General features: G+C 36.6%; 1 protein-coding gene across 3 annotated transcripts in view; it reads right to left on the reverse strand.

Moving 5' to 3' along the window:
* Window positions 1-14322, reverse strand: part of RPRD1A (regulation of nuclear pre-mRNA domain containing 1A) — a 90190-nt gene extending 75868 nt beyond the window's left edge. For 2 of the 3 annotated variants that reach the window (XM_001362745.4, XM_007486751.3), the window contains exon 1: window positions 13933-14321. In XM_001362745.4, the coding sequence (XP_001362782.1) occupies window positions 13933-14083 (151 nt within the window). In that variant the 5' untranslated portion in view covers window positions 14084-14321. Of the gene's footprint in view, window positions 1-13932 lie in introns of all 3 variants that reach the window. The other variant, XM_007486750.3, reaches the window with a different exon arrangement.
* Between the last annotated feature and the right edge of the window lie 4414 nt (window positions 14323-18736).

Below are 18736 nucleotides of genomic sequence, written 5' to 3' on the forward strand. Positions count from 1 at the left end.
TTTCATTACAATTGTATAGTTCGTTTGGTTGTTTCCCAAATCACTACGCACAAAATGATTCTAATCTTTCATTATCACAAATCAAAACATAATATTGTTCCAATGCTATCATTATAGTTGTAGAGATAAAAGGGACCACAGAAATCAATTAAATTATACTATGGATTAGATAGGAGTTTAGGGACTGACATGGAAACCTCTATCAAGTTTGTCAGGACCTTTGTTTAACATGAATATAAGATATGGGAATTTCTATCTTAGAGAGATCCTCAAACTAGTATTGCCTCCCATGCCCTCCTACACAACAATCTGTCCCCAAGATGATTTCAGGTAATATTTGTAGGAATATGAATAAAATTATAATATGTAAAAATATAATCCAGAGTTAACATTCCAGAACTTTAAACAAATCATACCCCATCCCCTCTTGGACCATTGCTCTTGAAGAGACAAAGGAAGATCAACATGGAGATCTTTTCCAACAGAACAGAGGAAAAATCCCTTGGGTAGATCATAAAGTCAATTGCTTCAGGACTAGAGAAGCAGAGAAGTGGAAAAATTAGTTAATCTTTGTTAAGAGGTTAAATATTATCTTTAATCTATTTCCCTCTACCTTTCCAAAATGTTATTTTACTCAGATGTCTAGAAAAGGGATTTCAAGGAAAATATTTGTTAATATTTACTAAAAAAGGTGGTCTTAAGTATGCTTCCACACATATATATCAGCAACATATCAATAACTTTTATAAAGTTTTGGGAGCACATCTTTTTTTTTTTAAGTTATTGGCTGACTATAACACTTTTTTATCTCAAATTCTTATATTTTCATTGGAAAAGTTAAGTCGATCCACATTTATTTTCTACACTATGTCAATCACTATGTTAAGCACAAGTGACACAAAGAAAGGCAAAAACAATCCCTAAAGAGCCTCACCTGTTGAGGAAATAACATTAAAACTGTTTCCTCCCGAAAAAAAGACTTACAGGATGAATTAAAAGATAATTTTAAGAAAAAGGCAGTAGTATTAAGGGGAAATCAGGGCTTATGACAAAAGGCAGGATTTCTAGGCAAGGGGGATAAGCAGTGAAAATGCCCAAAATCAGAGGGTATCTTAGTAGAAAGAGCCAGGTCTGGAGACAGGAGGTCCAAGGTTCGAATCTAGCCTTTTTGTGATAAGAAATCACTTTTGGAAAAAAATTGTTGAGACAAGTAGAAAGTAGTTTGGCAGAAATTAAGAACAGAGTAAGAAAGATAAGATCCTGATCTAGACATAAAAGGAGATATCATAAGTAAACAATAGGTGATATATTACCTATGAGATTTATTGAGAGGAATTTATTAGTCAACAAGAAATGGAGAGCACTGTGAAATGTAAAATGAATAATTTTGAGTACATTAAACTAAAAAGATTTTGCACAAATAAAACAAATGTTGCCAAAATTAGAAGGAAAGCAGAAAATTGGAGGAAATTTTTTATAAACACCCTCTCAGATAGAAGTCTCATATCAAAAATATATAGAAAACTTTGACAAATGTATAAGCCAATTGGTAAAAGATATGAATAGACAATTTTTGGATGAAGAAATCAAATCCATATGTAGGTGTATGAAAAAATGCTCTACAGATTATATAAAAAAATACAAATTAATAAAAAATCACTACAGATTAGAGAAAGGAAAATCAAAACAAGGCTGAAATATCTCACATTCAGACTGCCTAAAATGACAAATGTTGGAAAGGATGTGGAAAAATGGCACACTAATACATTGTTGGTGAAACTGTGAATTGATCCAACCATTCTGGAGAACAATTTGGAATTACAACTGAAGAGTTATAAAATTGTGTATACCCTTAGACCCAACAATAACAGTGCTGGGTCTGTTTCCTAAGGAGGTCAGATTAAAGGGAAAAGAATTCATATGTTCCAAAATATTTATAGTAGCTCTCTTTGTAGTAGCAAAGAACTGGAAATTGAGAGGATGCCCATCAACTAGAGAATGGCTAAACAATTGTGGTTTATGATTGTGATGGAATACTACTGTATCATAAGTGATGAGCAGGCTAATTTTATAAAACATGGAAATAACTACACAGGATGAACCATGAAATGAGTAGAATCAAGAAAGCATTATACACAGCTACAGAATACTGGAAGAATTGTAATGTTACCTCCAGAGTGAACTGAAAAGGGAAAATAGGACAAACTTAATTTGTATTAACATGTGGGTCTCCTGGACCTTCTGTGATGCAAGGAGAGTGGGGAGGAGCTGAGAAACTTGAGGATAAAATAAATGAATGTTGGGAATGTAAACTTTATTAATTGATCACTCTACTGCAAATATTAATAATATGGAAATAGGTCTTGATACAGGTAAAACTCAGTTAAATTGCTCATTGGCTATGGGAGGGGAAAGGGAGGAGAGGGAAAGAACATGAATCATGTAATCATGGGAAAATAGTCTAAATTAATTTAATTAATTGAATTTTTTAAAAACACCAAAAAATTAAATTAATTAATTAGGTGAATGAATGGGGGGAATAAAAGAAAATCTTGGTTTCAAAATTCCTGGCTTTTAAAAATGTTCTGTTTACTGGTTTATTGCAATCTAGGAATAATTATATGAAGTATTTAAAAAAAATAATAATTAATCCTACTTCTAACCTAAGTGGCATAGCAACAGAAGGCCAGTTATCTTCAGTCTATCCAGCAAAGTGTCAAATGGGAAAGTTGGTTGGGAAACTTGTGGATTGCCAAGTTAAACTTTTATCACGTGGATTGGATTTATTATTGAAATATTTTAGTTTCCGGGAAGGTTAGACCCCAGAGTCAACCAAGCCAAAGAAAAAAACCTTTCAACTCTCACAATTGAGCCTGAATATGTAATACTTAATTTCAGTAACACAGTTGGCAATTCTTACTGATTAAATAAAGTACTTTTAGGATATGTTTAAATTCATCTTGGTTATTAAATCATTTAAGCACTTTTTCAGGAAAATAAATTTTTAAAATTTTGTATGTATGAACAAATAGAATTGAAAAATATATGTATGTATGTATGTAGTGTTGAGGTCTGAACTCTGCATTTTAAAAGTAAAAGGTACAGTTTTCTGTATTTTCTCAGTTGTAGCAGTTATTATAAAAGAACCTAAGAGAAAAGTTCTCGACGTCGTTCCACCTGCCCCTTCATACACTATATTCCAGCCAAATGAATGTGCTTCCTGTTCCCAAACTGAACATTTCATGCTAGCCACCTCCACAGAAACTATTCAAGTTGTCTTTCACATCTATATATTTATGATTCTATTTAGGGGTTTTGGTTATATATGAGTTTGCTCTTACAAGAATGACCAACATGGAATCAATGTGGAAGTGTTTTAAATGACAATAAAAATTAAATTTAAAAAAAAAACTGAACATTTCATTTTCTAACTCTTTTCCCTTGCACAGGCTGTCCTCCATTCTTGAAATGTACCTCTTAAATACATACTTAGCCTTCTACAAAAGTTAGCTCAGATTCCACACCTCTACAATGAAGTCTTTTAAGACCTCCTTAGTTGCTGCTGTCCTTTTCTTCCACAAATTATTTTTTACATATTTTCATGTACATGGTATCTGTCTTCCAAGGAAGGAATTTTGTATTTGTTTTGGATTTTATATTCCCAATGCATAACAGGCCTTTAATAGAAGTTTGTTGATTGAATGACTAAAACAACTAGCCAAAAAAATGACAAATGGCTTTTAAATAAATAGATTTTTATTCAGACAGAACGAAACATTCATCTTTTTATTTTGTAAATAAAAGCTTAGTAGAAAGAACTAAGTCAGAAAATCTGTTTTAGACCCATTCTGGGGAGAGGGCCCAGGTCACAAGTCTTTATTCCCCTACAAAGACTTTACAAGACCTAAAATTCTCTCAAACTCCTACTGCTTTTCAGCTCCATTTTGTTTTGTGTTGTCTTCTATTAAGACATAAAAATTATTTGAGGCCAAGAACTGTCTTTTTGGCTAGTATTTGTATCCCCAGTATTTAACACAGTGCCTGACACAGTAAACACTTAATAAATGCTTCTGACTTGCTTGTTACCTAAATTCTAATCCAAGGTCTGTTTCAATGTATCTTGTGACCTTGGGCAAGTCATAACTTCCCTACATCTCAGTTTTCACATCTCTTAAAAAAAATTAAATCAGATAATAAGATCCCTTCCAGATTTATATTAACTATACCCATAGGAGTCAATAAAATCACATAGAGAAGAGTACTAGAAGAGACCCTTATACAACCATTTAGGAGTCAGGACACAAATAATGACTTGGTGAAGGAGCCTGAAGTGGTCAGATAAGTAGGAAAAGCTGTCACAAATACTCAGGGATGAGAATCTCTAGGAGAAGGCAGTGAAAATTGTCACACACTGTAGAGATCAAGAAATCCCCTAGCCTTGACAATGAAAAGATCACTAGTAACTAGAGATCAGTTTTTAGTTAAATTATAAGGTCAGATTGCAGACTGCAAGGAGCTTGAAAAGTGAGAAAGGAAGAAATGGAGGAAATTACCTTAGATATTTTTCAAAGGCAGCATTTTCCAGGACTTTAGCTGTGAATGGGAGGAAAGCTCTTATACCAGAAATAATATGCAAATAACTATACACAGACAAGGCATGTACAGGATAAATTGGAAATAATCAAAAGGTGGAAAGCACCAGAATTAAGAGGAATTAGTTAAGGCTTGAGGCAGTTGGTGGTATAGCAGATAGAAGGATGGGCCTGGAATCAGGTAAGACTAGATGGAGTTCAAATCTGATCTTAGATTCTTATCAGCTATGTGATCCTGGGCAAGTCATTTAACCTTGTTTGCCTCAGTTTCCTCATAGGTTAAATGAGCTGGAGAGGGAAATGGCAAACAATTCCAGTATCTTTGCCAAGAAAGCCCCAAAGGGGATCGTGAAGCTAAGACTGAAATGAATAAACAACAAAGGAAAAGCTTCCAGTAGAAGATAGGATTTTAGGTGGGACTTGAATGAAGCAATGGAAGCCAGGGGACAGAGATAAGAAAGGAGAGTATTCCATGCATAAAGACAGTCAGTGAAAATTCCTGAAGTCAGGAGAGGGACTTCCATCACTGAATAAAAGAATGCTGGAAAGATAAAGTAATTAAGACTTTAAAAGTAGGAGAAAGATGCCAGTTAATGGAGATTCTCACCTTTGAACATGAAAAATAAGATTTTTTATCTGAATCTAATAATGTTTATTAATAATAGTTCCATAGCATTATTGAGTAGGGGGTAGTGTCATGGTCTATACTTCTGGAAGGTCATTTTGACCATTAAGTGGAAAACAGATTTGGATTAAAGACACTTGTAGCAAACAGACTAACCAGTAGATTATTGCAATAATCAACCATCAAGTGATAAAGGCCTTCACCAGAGTAGTGGTAGTGTCAGGAGAAAAGGAGGCACACAAGAGAGATGATACAAAGGTAAAATGAACAAACATCAGCAATAGATTAGATATGGGGAAAGAGGAGAAAAAGAGAAAAGTGCAGTATGACACTAAAAGATAGGGTGACTGGGAGAATTGTTGACAGTAATAGGGAAGTTTGGAAAGAGGGAAGGAAGGTTTGGGGAAAGGATGAGTTTAATTTTGGACATACAGAGTTTAAATTAGGATCATGATACTGAATTCAAAATGTTCATGAAGCAGCTGAAGATTCAAGAGGGGAGGTCAGGTGAATATATATTTGAGAATCATCAGCAAAGAAATGATAATTGAATCTAGGAAATTAGGAGCTGATGAAGATCACCAAGTGAAACAGTACAGATAGAGAAGAGAACAGGATCCAAGGTAAAGTACTGTAGGATACCTACTGTTAGTGGGAATGGTCTGGATGAAGATCTAGTCCTGATCTCTAGAGCCTTCATTCTATTAAGGTCATATATACATAAGTAAATATATTTAAATCAAACACAAGATACTTTTTTTTAATGGGAGGGAGGGACAGCAACTGCAAGAGTGAAAAACAGAAACAGTACATGAACTGAGCTATGAAGAAAATTAAGGATTTTAAGAGGCAGATATAAACAATGTAACTCAAGCAAAGAATGGGCATGATGAAAAAGCATTAAAATGAAACACAGAACAGCACAAATAAGAAAAAAAGCAAGTAGGATAGTTTGGTTGAAAAGTAGAGGACAAGAAGGGAAATGATGTATATGTGTTAGGACTTGAAAATGAGGTAGTACAGGCTGTGAGGACTTTAATTTTCAAAGAGAGGAATATATATTTCATTATTTTGATGTGACCTGGGGCCTCTAATAGAGCTTTCCCAGTTAAGAAAGGAAAAAGCAATTTTTCAGAGTTCCAAAAAAAGTAATTTAAATAATCTAACAAAAGAAGTATTTGCAAGAGAATTGACTTGTTAGCACTTTGACCTTCATCTTTACACTAAAATTAATAAGATTATTAAAACAATGTGAGAAAGACAAGTTTTCTTTGTTACAAGAAACAATTCAATGGGAGATGGACTTAAATAAAAGACAATAACAAAGGTTATTCATGACACCTGAAGTTATCTAAAATTAGTTAATACACACTCAACAGATTAAACTACTTAAAACCATCTAAATCAAAATATTAGATTTACATCTTTAGTGTATAACTTCAAAAAACAACTTTTGAAAAATCACAGCTTACCTATTATCTAAATAGGACTAAAATCTTTCAGAGATATGTAGACATATCAAAATAATTTTTAAAATACATCTTTTCATGAAACATAGGATTAAAAATTTGAAATCTATAAAGATGTACTTTCAAGTCAAATCAACAAGGGTTTATTAAATAACCACTTTATGCCAGTCAATGTAAGTACAAGTGACCCAAAATTACAGTTTCTGCTCTCAAGAAGCTCAGTCTAATGAAGGAGATAACATGGAAAAAAATTATGTACATAAACAGCATAAAGAGTATAAAATACTCTGAGGAGGAAGGCACTAGCATTACTGGGACTCAGAAAATGTTCTTGCAGAGGTGGGATTTTGGCAAAGACTTGAAGAAAGTTAGGAAGCAGGTGAGGATGCAGTCAGATGATAAAGTGTCATTTTCAAGGAAAACAAAGAAACCAATGTCAATGGAGTGTAGAGCATATGGAGGGGGTTATTGTGGAAGAATACTGGAAAGGTAGAAGGGTTCATGTTATAAAGTGCTTTAAAAGACAAACAGGATTTTATATTAGATCCTGGAGGTAATAAGGAACCATTGAAATTTACTGAATAGAATGAGATAATACCTCTACAATTTAGGAAGTTTAATTTGACAATTAAGTGGAGGGCAGACTTCCCTGTCTTCATCAATGCATTTGAGTACACTAACTTCTATACCTGACATATTCTTTCTTTATCCACTTCCTCTGCCAAATTCCTACCCAACTTTAAAACTCCCAATGCAAATGTAACTTCTATGAAATCTTACCTGATTTTCCACCAGTAAAGACCTATTTATTTACTCCTGCTTCCACACTACAATCTGTTTTACATCTTTTTTATATATTTAGCACATATTATTGTGAATAGATTTTTTTGCAGGGTAGCCCTTATCTTTCAATCAAAGTTCCATAAGGCTCCCAGAGACTCATCCTTTAGCTAAACTTTATTTATTTACCCTATGCCTTGCTATTGTTCCAATGATTCATTTTTTAGAATCTTTAAAACATATCTCAATTTATTTTAACCAAGCCAATGGTAATATCTTACAAGCTAGCTTTTTAAAAAATCTATTGGGGGGGAGGGGGCAGCTGGGTGTCTCAGTGGATTGAGCATCAGGCCTAGAGATGGGAGGTCCTAGGTTCAAATCTGGCCTCAGATACTTCCCAGCTGTGTGACCTTGGACAAGTCACTTAACCCCCATTGCCTAGCCCTTACCACTCTTCTGCCTTGTATTGGCTCCAAGATAGAAGGTAAGGGTTAAAAAAAAAATCTGTTCTGGTAAAAAAGATAGTAAAGACAAACAACTTTTAAAGATTCAGAATTCTGATCAGTGCAATAACTAACCAGAATCCCAGACCAACTGATGATGAAACATAGTACTCCACCTCCTAAAAGAGGTGATAGATGATGTAGAAATGAGACATATTTTTAGAAATAGCCAAAGCAGGAAATCTGTTTGGTTTGACCCAATGGGGGTAAGATGAGAGAAAGAGAGCTTGTCAATTTGAAATAATTTTTTAAATCCTTACATTTTGACTTAAAATCATATGTATATACTAAGTATCAGTTCCAAAACACTAGAGCAATAAAAGCTGGGCAACTGGGGCTAAATGACTTGCCCAGGGTCACTCAGCTAGGAAGTGTCTGAGGCCAAATTTGAATCCAAGACCTCCCATCTCCAAGCCTGGCTCTCTATTTCCTGAACCACCTAGCTGTCCAATTTTTTTTTTAAGACCATTAGCCTAGGGCCCCAACTTCTACTTTACAAGGTATTTGAAGTGGACCAGTATCCACTGCCTAGTCTCACCTGATTTCTACAGAGGAATCTATATTCCTTTGCTTTCCTATAAAAGTGTTCCCTACTAGTCACCCTCACAAAAGAACACTTAGATGAGACAAATCTAACTTCAATAAGTCCTGTCACACCTAACTATTCCTTTATCTTCCTCAAATATTCCAAGACCACTCTGATCTCTTTTTCCTCTTCACTGCCTACTTTTTATTATACTTAACATCAAATTCCCTCAGAAAAAATATAAAATCAAAAAAGGAAAATTTCTTTACTTAACAGTACCTCATACAAAATAGATGTTTGATAAATGTCTGCTGAATTGAATGTGTCTATGCCTTTGAAGATAGGTAAGGTGGGCAAAACCTAGATATAAGAAAAATGATACAAACTTTGAAAGTGACTGGTTTTGAGGTTTTAATGAAAACTTAAAAAAATATTTTTATGGTACATGTGTTCCAAAGTTAAGGCTAAAGATAAACTTTACATTAATGTGAAAAATGACATTCCTTCAGGGCATCACACATTAGTGTTAGTGATAGATATTTCTATCTCTAAATGGTGAAATATTTTAAATCATTTTTACAAAGCCTACAATGGATAGATCTATTATATAAGACATATCAAGGGGGCAGCTAGGTGGCTCAGTGGATTGAAAGCCAGGCCTAGAGAAGGGGGGTCCTGGATTCAAATTTGACCTCAATCTCTTCCTAGTTGTGTAACCCTGGGCAAATCACTTAACTCCCATTACCTAACTCTAGTGGGTCTTCTGCCTTGGAACCAATACACACTTGACTCTAACAGGGAAGGTAAGGGTAGGGGAGAACACCTATAAAAAATATAGGAAATAATTACAAAAGAAAAGAATATTCATATCACCAAGATTGTTACATATCTAGTGACATAATGAGGCAGAATCCATCAATAACATATAGAGTTTAAGTAAAGAAACTTGAATTTCAAAAAACTTCAACTTCCAAGGAAATGGTGTAACACATATTATGCAGGAGGAATTCAATGCCATCTTCAGGTGATGAAAGTACAAGTAAAAAGTGCAGCTGCACATCTGACTGGCCCTTAAAGACAAGGTTTCAGTTAGAGATCAGTTATATTACACTATTAGATTAACTGTATCCAACCATTTTCGGTTTTCTGCCCTACGGAAACAAATGCCAATTTGTCTTCCCTTTTATCCCAGGAGCCACCAGTTTCCCTGTTATTTTACTCAAATGAACAGTTATTCCTACTGTAATAATTATCCTAGGTAAAGCTATTTTGACTTTGAAGTAAAATCAATTCTACCAAGTTCACTCAGTTCCTTAGTTCGAGTATTTGAGGGCTAATAAAAATCAACCCTTTGACTAACTGTTGAGCATGGAAACCTGTTGAATGAGTAACTTTAGATTTGAAAAACTGGAAAGAGCACAAATGAAAATGATCATTGATATAGTATTCAAAGATAAACACATGCTTACTGAGCCAGGCAGGAGAATCCAACAAGGTATACAAATGATACAATAAATTAGTCATGCAATTCAAAATGAGTCCATTTTGTTATTCTGAAAGCACTTTCTAAAATCTTAAAGCAATATGTAAATGTTTTATTACCCTCTATAGTCACAGTCCATGGAAAAACGGCAATAAACACTCCCACCACCTTCATTGTTCAAAAGTACCAGCTTCCCCTTTTGTTTGCTATCTGCCCTCTAGGTATACTTACAGGGATGAAAAAGCATGAATAGTTGCAAACTTGAGAAGACATCTTCCTTAAAATTTGGGACACTTGGGTCTAAGGGGAGGAGAGAGGCCATGGTTCCTAAAATTGTCTTCCTTTTATGAATACCAATCGATATCTTAATCTTAACAAATGGCAAACTGAGGAAGTTACCTCATGAGATTGAGCAGCTAATAAAAAGGAATTGGGTTAGCCCAATTTAAGGAGGTGACAAGAAACTCCCCATATTATGGGAAGAGATGATTCCTGGCTATACAATCTGCTTCTAATACAAATAATCTATACATAAGATAATAGACTTAATTGTATTTCACTATGGTCATGCTTTTGGGCAGCTGTGTAGCTCAGTGGATTGAGTGTCAGGCCTGGAGATGGGAGGTCCTAGATTCAAATCTGGTCTCAGACACTTCCCAGCTGTGTGACCCTGGGCAATTCACTTGACCCCCATTGCCTAGCCCTTACCACTCTTCTGCCTTGGAGCCAATACATAGTATTGACTCCAAGATGGAAGGTAAGGGTTTTAAAAAAAAATTAAAAAAAAAATAAAAAACTAAAGTCATGCTTTTACAATAACTGACAAGCCTGACCAAAACTAATGAATGAGTAATTCTATTACCAAGTTGCTAATATAAGAGGTGAAATTAGGGCTTACAAGTCCCAATTACAAAAGTCCAAATGGGACTATTCTCAGTGTCCATATACTTAATTCCTACTTCAGATACAGGCACTGTGGAAAGGCATTACAACAACCTATGAGGAAACCAAACTCCCTGGCCTCATCTAATTCACCAAATTACATAGCTCCACAATCTCTGAGGCAGCCTGAGCAGATGAAGAACTGAGCTTAGAATCAGGAAAACTTAGTTCAAGTACCACCTCTGACACCAGATAGGGAAGTCATTTAAGCCCTGTCTCCCTCAATTTCCTCATCTTTTGAGGAAACCTACAGGGTTGCTTTAGGTTCAAATGAAAATCATGTACGAAATTTTACAAATGCCAGACATACATCATCAATAAAAGCTAGCACTTTTAAGATTTGCAAAGCATTTTACAAATATTACCTCATTTGAGCCTCACAACAACCTTGAAGATGTTATAATAATCCTCATTTAACAAATGAGGAAGCCTGTGATGACAAAGGTTAAATGATTTGCCCAGGGTCACAGTTATTAAGCATCTGGGCCACATTTGAACTCAGATCTTGCTAACTTCAGATTCAGTGCTCTATCCATTGCAACACCGACTTTGCCTCAATCATCATTAGATTGTTTCATAAGTCTGATGCTATAGGTATTGCTATTAAGTACTAAATGCTTCTGACAGGGAAAAAATGTAAGCTGGTAAATAATAAACCCTTATTTTATTGCTTAAGAAAAATTAAAGACAAGCTATATATTTTTCTAGCATGTGGCCTAAGTAAATATTGCCATTCTGTGTCATAGTTCCACTGACTCAAGATTTTTCTAATTTCAGTAATAACTATAACCCTCTGAGACAAAACCATAGTTCTTAAGCATTTGACACATATAAGTGAACAATATTTGAGAGTGACAGTAATATGTAAGAAAAAAATGTAGGTTCGCCAAACAAAATGAAAACCAAAGTGTATTAAAATAATAAACTGTTCAGGGTAAAAGAGGGTAAAGCAGGAAACACAAATGCCATGAAACAAGCTAGTAAGTGAATCTTAAAAAGAAATGTGAGCACATATTTTCAACTGGAACCAAATAAGAAACAAATACAGGAGGAAAAAGCAAAGTGTTTTGAAAAAAAAACACAAAAGTTTATCTAGATCATGAATGACACCTAGTACATTATGACCATTTTAGGTCAACTAATAATATAAAATCATATCCAAGTAAATAATTCCATCTAAGTAAACAAGCACCCATTTCAATTCCTCAGCTTTACTGAAAGTTTATCTAACGTGCAAATAAATTTTATAAGATGTTTCTTCTAACTTTACAAAGGCCAAATGAACAAGAGGGAAAGAAGCATATAGTGGAAAACAGTGATTGGATTTGGAAACCAGAGGTCATAAGGCTAAATCCTAATTGTAACTTTTAGTTCTGTGATATTAGGGAAGTCAATGAATTGATTACTTTGTATATATCTCTACAGAGTCTCCTTGCTTTAAACTGTAAGCTCCTTGAGGACAAGGACTTTGCTTCTTTCTAAGCCCCAGTGGCTACACTGCCTGGCACATTCTGAATGTTTACTATAAAATGTTTACTGAACTGGAAATTAATTCATCTGGCATGAGATTCCTCATCTGTAAAATAAGAGGGCCTCTAAATTCTCTTAAAGCTCTAAAGTTGGGGGCAGCTGGGTAGCTCAGTGGATTGAGAGCCAAGCGTAGACACAAGAGGTCCTAGGATCAAATCTGGCCTCAGACACTTTCCAGCTGTGTGACCCTGGGCAAGTCACTTAACCCCCATTGCCTAGCCCTGACCACTCTTCTGCCTTGGAACCAACACACAGTATTGATTCCAAGATAGAAGATAAGGGTTAAAAAAAAAACTTTAAAGGTAAGAAACAAGGAAAATTGTTCAGTGGTCATCATTTTGATGGAACCAATATAACCTTAGGGCATAATCACACTATTCTATCCAATGAACTCTAGATTCCATAAAGATATCATACTCGGATAAAATTTGAATATTTTAATCAATGTACAGCTAATTCGTTCGAGCTAGTATCTTTCTGCGAAGTTGAACATAGTTTTTAACCCTTGGTTGACCACAAAGACCCCACTGTGTTACCTAAAGCTTGAGGACTAGTTTTGTAAAATAAAGAAGCTGGACTCATTTTTCTAGCTCTAAAAAGGCTCTTTCTCTCTAAATTTCCAATTCTACAGAAGCTGGGTGTGACAAGATAATTGGAAATAATTCATCAACATAAGCTTCCTCCACTCCAGCTGCCTTTTAGACTTCAGTCCAGTTCTGTTTGACCTCTCCACAGAAAAAGGGCTTCAGGAAAACACAACTCATCCAGCCTAACAGCTAGAGCCCAAGCAAGGGTGCGGCTTCCAGAGACACATATGTATTGCTTCTCGCACGAGTATTGAAAGTGTCCCCAATTTGGGGGAGCCTGAGCAAGGATGTGCAATGGGCAGGTCCCTCGGGTAGCCACACGCATGGGGTTTATAAACCGTTCTGCCTCAGGAGCTCGGAGCTTCGCGGTTCCCGGATCCTCTAGCAGGACGCAACCAGGGAAGACTTTCTGGCTCTCTGGGGGACTTCGTGGACCCCGGGGAGAAGCCGCAGAACTGAAGGAAAGGCAGGAAGGAAAGAAGAAAGGCGGCAGCACTAACAGCAGGCGAAGGTGGGGGGTGGGGGGGAGTAGGAGGAAGAATAAGAGGAAGGAGGGAGGGAGGAAAAGGGAGGAAAAAGCACATAAAAGGAAGAAGGAAAGGAAAGGAGGTGGAGGGGGAAAGGATGAAGACGAGAGAGGGGAGATGGATATGGAAGAGGAAGGAACAGGCAGGAGAGAGGAAGGAAAAGCAAGGAAAGAATAAGGAAAGGAACGAAAAAGGAAGAAGCGTAAGATAGGAGGGGGAAAGGATGAAGAGGAGAAAGAAGAATAATGAAGAGGAGAGGGAAAGGAGGAATAAGAGGAGGAAAAGATGAAGAGGGAAGGATGAAGAAGAGGACAAGGAGGCAGCCTGGTCTGGGACAAGAGGCGGCCCCGGAGACGGGCCTCACTTACCCTTGCGCAGCTCCCGCTCCCACACGGTGACGATGGGCCGCGAGTGCTTGCGGTGGTGGATCAGCCACAGCGACAGCGTCTGCACGCTCTGCTGAGAGTTGCTCAGCTCCGACAGCTTCTTCTCCAGCGCCGCCTCCGAGAAGGCGGACATCCCCCCAGCCCGGCGCCCCCGCCGCCCAGCGTCCGGCGCCCGACACGCCGCGGAGCCCACGGGGAGGAGGGGCTGGCCAGGCCCGGCCACCAGCGCGCCGCCCCCTTACCACCGCCGCCGCCGCCACCGCCGCCACAGTCCCATCCAACCCCACTACAGACGCAAACTAGAGCAAGATGGCGCCCCAACCGGCAGTGACATAGACAAGCGGATCGCCGCCACCCTCTTCCCAGAATGCACTGAAGCCCGCGGAAGGGGCGGGGCTGTGCTTTTCTAAAAGGCGGGGCGTGCGAGGCACGCCTGCGCGGACACAAACTGGGAAGCACGTGGCGCTCGGGATCTCCCCCAGGTGGCGGGCGGGCTCTACCTGAGGGTAGGGTTTGAAGGGCTGACGGTACTTGAGATGGCTAAATTTAGCAATTTACGAGAATGTTAGGGTCTGGGTAAGCTTGTGACTAAATTTTTTTAAACCCTTAGTTGCTGCACTCATCCTTTAAGTACCTGAAGTTTACAGAGGACTAGGCTTTGAATTTTTTTAACTTAGAGAAAATTGGTTAGCTATTTGAAAATGTCACCAGAATGGTGAAAATGAAATATAAATGAATTTGGTATCTTTTATTTCTTAAATACTTATTTTACAATCAAGAATTTCAGTCAAATGGTATGAATAAGTTTAATCCATGAATAAGTAGAAATACACCAAAGTATATCAGGAAAAATTTTGGTGCTGTCAATAATCAATTAAAAAGTAGGTATTAAATTTTAAAATGTATTTAAAGAATTCTCAAAAAATCAGAAGTTCCTTCAGTACTTCACTACTTCCCAATGCAAATTGCAGATCTGAGGACAACAGACTGATGCATAATCAAAAAACTGCAGACTTGTTTCTTTACTAGGTTGATCTCTTAAGAACTGCCTCAAATCTACAATGGAATTAATTCCTGGATGTTTCTAATGGACACACTTCAGAATTGAAATTCAAAACAAATTTTTTTTGTCCATGGGATTGTAAAGATTCGCATTGTTGTACAGATCTTGATCTTAGGGATTTTTTTTTAGAATTGATCCACTTATTTATTTCACTAGGTGATAATGGGAAAACATTTTTAACTGCCTCTTTCTTAAAATGGATCTTGTTTATTTCATTACGTCTAATTATAATTAGCTTTCCATGGATAAAAGCTAGCCCAAGAGCAAAAATAAGATTTTTTAAAATAATTTTATTATTCCTAAATTACTGTTAATTCCTTTTGGCACCATGACAAATTCTATTTCTAATTTGTTTTTTTCCCCCCAAATAAAAAGCTGTGCATTAAGTAGCATTTACCTACTAATGAAGAGCCCTAATATTAGTCAATGTTTTTAAGAATAAGACAGGCCAGGATCAGTGGCATAGACCTGGGGTAAATGCCCACAGCAAGACAGTCTATGATAAGCCCAAAGATCCCAGTTTTGGGGACCAAAATCCACTATTTGATAAAAATTGCTGGGAAAATTGGAAGACAGTGTGGGAGAGATTAGGTTTGGCTCAACATCTCACACCTTACAGCAAGATAAATTCAAATTGGGTGAATGACTTGAATATAAATAAAGAAACTATAAGCAAATTAGGTGAACACAGAATAGTATACATGTCAGATCTTTGGGAAAGGAAACATTTTAAGACCAAACAAGAGTTAGAAAAAAATCACAAAATGTAAAATAAATAATTTTGATTACATCAAATTAAAAAGGTTTTGCACAAACAAAATCTATGCAACCAAAATTAGACGAACCAAAATTGGCTAATTAAATAAAATTTTCAAAAAAGGAATAAGGCACCCAGATTGTGGGAGTAGGGGTGAGGAAGATTATCACCCTTTTTTCCCTATTCCCTTTAAATTTTGGGAGCTGGATCTAGCTATTTAGAAAATGGGCTGCTTCTACTATAGATTGCCTGCTTTTGCAGCTGCTTCTACCCTACTCCATCAATAGAAACTGCTCTGTTTAGATTTAGAGCTGAAAAGGATTTTAGAGGCCATCTAGTCCAATCCCTTCATATTACAAAAGCTTAGAGATATTAAATTACTTGTTCAAGGTCATGTAGCTATTTATTGCCAGAGGCACAATTTAAAACCAGATTTTCTTGACTCCCCAGCCAAATTCAATACTCTATCCACTATACAACACTGCTTCCAGCTTTCTAGGTAACTGGCAACCTACTGATCAATGACAAGGACAGTAGCCTGGCTGAAAATCCAGCAAAGAAGGCAAAGAAGGAATAGTCAAACAGGTAGTATGAGATCCATGGCAAAAAAACAAAAACAAAACATTTTTTTAAACCTAGAGAGAAAAGAAAGTATCATGGAAAAGAGTGAGTAAGTCTGTGAAAAGCTTAAGAGAGGAAGAAAAGGATTGAGAAAAAGGCCATTAGATTTGGCAAGGGTCATTGGAAACTTTTGTTACAATGCAATATTCTATTAGGGGAGGAGGAAGATACAGTATAGGAAGTGGAGAATCATTGGAAAGGAACAGTGTTAAAAAAATAAAATACCATCAACTAAACATTTTTAAAAGGAAAAAAATCCAACAAAAAAAGTAAGGAATTTAATACTGACAAAAAACAACAAACAAACCCACTAACATTTATTTGGAAATATAATGATAGAACATTTAGGATATCCAAAAAACATGACAAACTATTGAATTATTAATGACCACCAAGAAATAGGATTTGAAATAAGTTCCCCAAAATACACACCTTAAGGTTTCAGTCAACAAGCATATATTAAGAGATAAATTACTATGTTCAGCTTACTATGTTAAGTACCAAGTTAAAATGCAAAGGAAGTTAAAAAAAAAATAGATAATCCCTGTCTACAAGAAGGCTTCTGGGATAAATGTATAGAAGAAATGCCATTTGCTACAAAATGTATCAAATATTTGACCATTAGCCTAAGAAAATTCATATAAGATGTATATAAAGTTAGCTATTTGGTGCAATAAATACAACTTTTGGCCTGGGTTCAGAAAGACTTCAATTCAAATCAGCCTTAAACACTAGCTGTGTGATCCTGAGCAAATTACTTTTCCTCTGTTTGCCTCAGTTTGCACATCAGTAAAGATGGGGATAATAGCAATTACCTGCCAGGGTTGTTGTAAGAATAAAAAAAGATAGTAATTTGTAAAGTGCTTAGTACAGTCACTGGTTCATAGTGGGCACTATGTAAGTGTTAGCAGCTGTTATTATAAAAGCAGCCAAAAAAACAATTTTGTCAGAAGAAAAAAAATACATAATTAGAAAGGTTTTTGCTCTTTGTGCAATACAGGTAAGATAAAGGAAATATTAATATTTCCCAAATTCATGTAGATATGTAATATTATTTGAAACAAAAGCAATGGAATAGTTTGTAAAATCAAATAAAATGATACAATTTATGTGGAAAAATAGGGACAAGGATATCAAAAGCTAAGAAAAGTTTCCTTTGTGAACAGAGTAGCCAGGAAAGGCAAAGGGTTATCTCCAGAGAGAAGTGGGTAATTAAAAGAGTTAGAATTATCCTTCTTGTTAAATGTAGGTAATTGGAGTAATTAGGTAAATGGTAATAACTGATCTTCCAAAGACACCTGAAGCAACTGTTATTTGTGTTTGAGCTTGACAGGAATGTAGTAATTGCTCCTAAAAAGCTTTTGAGCAAATAGCAATCTTCCTGTTGGGAGAAAAGATTAGAAGGCTACCAGAATGAATTAAGCCTGAAACCATCAAGAACAGGCTCATCAACTAGACTATCAAAGTTAGCTGTGGGAGCTTCCAAGAAGAATGAGGATCCTTTGTGAAGGATAGAAGGTAGGACAATTTTACAGTAACCTACAGAAACTGCTGTTTTTATATCTGTGAACACCAGATAACAGTTTGTTTCCATAAAGTACAAGACAAACTCTATCCTAGATGAAGGTAAAAGACATAGAGAAACACATCCCAATTCTTCAAGTTATCAGAGAGAATTAAGGTTTCTTTGAAAGATAGGGATAAGATGTAACCAAAGCAACATGGCTACTTGAGCAAGTACAGGACAAACTTCTAAGTTGTCTAAGGAGGGAGGCTGGCTGAGATCAACACAGACTTACCTTGAAGAGAAACCAGACTCAGAACACTGGGAGGCTGAAGAAACATGGAGATAGGGTGTTACAGAGTTTAGGGAGAGGGGGCAGCCCACAGCAAAATGCCACAGAGAACAATAAAAAGCCCTAGGGCTAAAACCTCTCCAGTGCTCAATACAGAGACCTCCCCAGACTTCTTCCCAATCAATCTTTAATTTCTTGAGGGCTGAAAGTACAGCAAGTCTAGGGACCCCAAGAGGTGGAGGAAATGTGGAGATAGGGCACAGAGCTTGGACAGAAAGGGGAGGCTAAAAGAAAAACGGCCACAGAGACCCAAAAAAGAGCCTCTGGGCAAAATCCTCTCCAGTGCTCAATACAGAGACTAGCCTACAATCCACACCCAGACCTCTGCAAGGCAGTCTTTAAGTTCTTAGGGACTAGATCTGCCACTAAGAGCAGCTGGACACTGCTGAGGCCTGGGAAAAATATCCTCAAGGCAAAAAATCTCTTCAGAGCCCCATACAAAGATCACCAACATTCCTCACTTACACATCTGACCAGGAAGGAACAAGG

The sequence above is a fragment of the Monodelphis domestica genome, chromosome 3 (genome assembly GCF_027887165.1).
Source record: "Monodelphis domestica isolate mMonDom1 chromosome 3, mMonDom1.pri, whole genome shotgun sequence".
NCBI lineage: Eukaryota > Metazoa > Chordata > Mammalia > Didelphimorphia > Didelphidae > Monodelphis > Monodelphis domestica.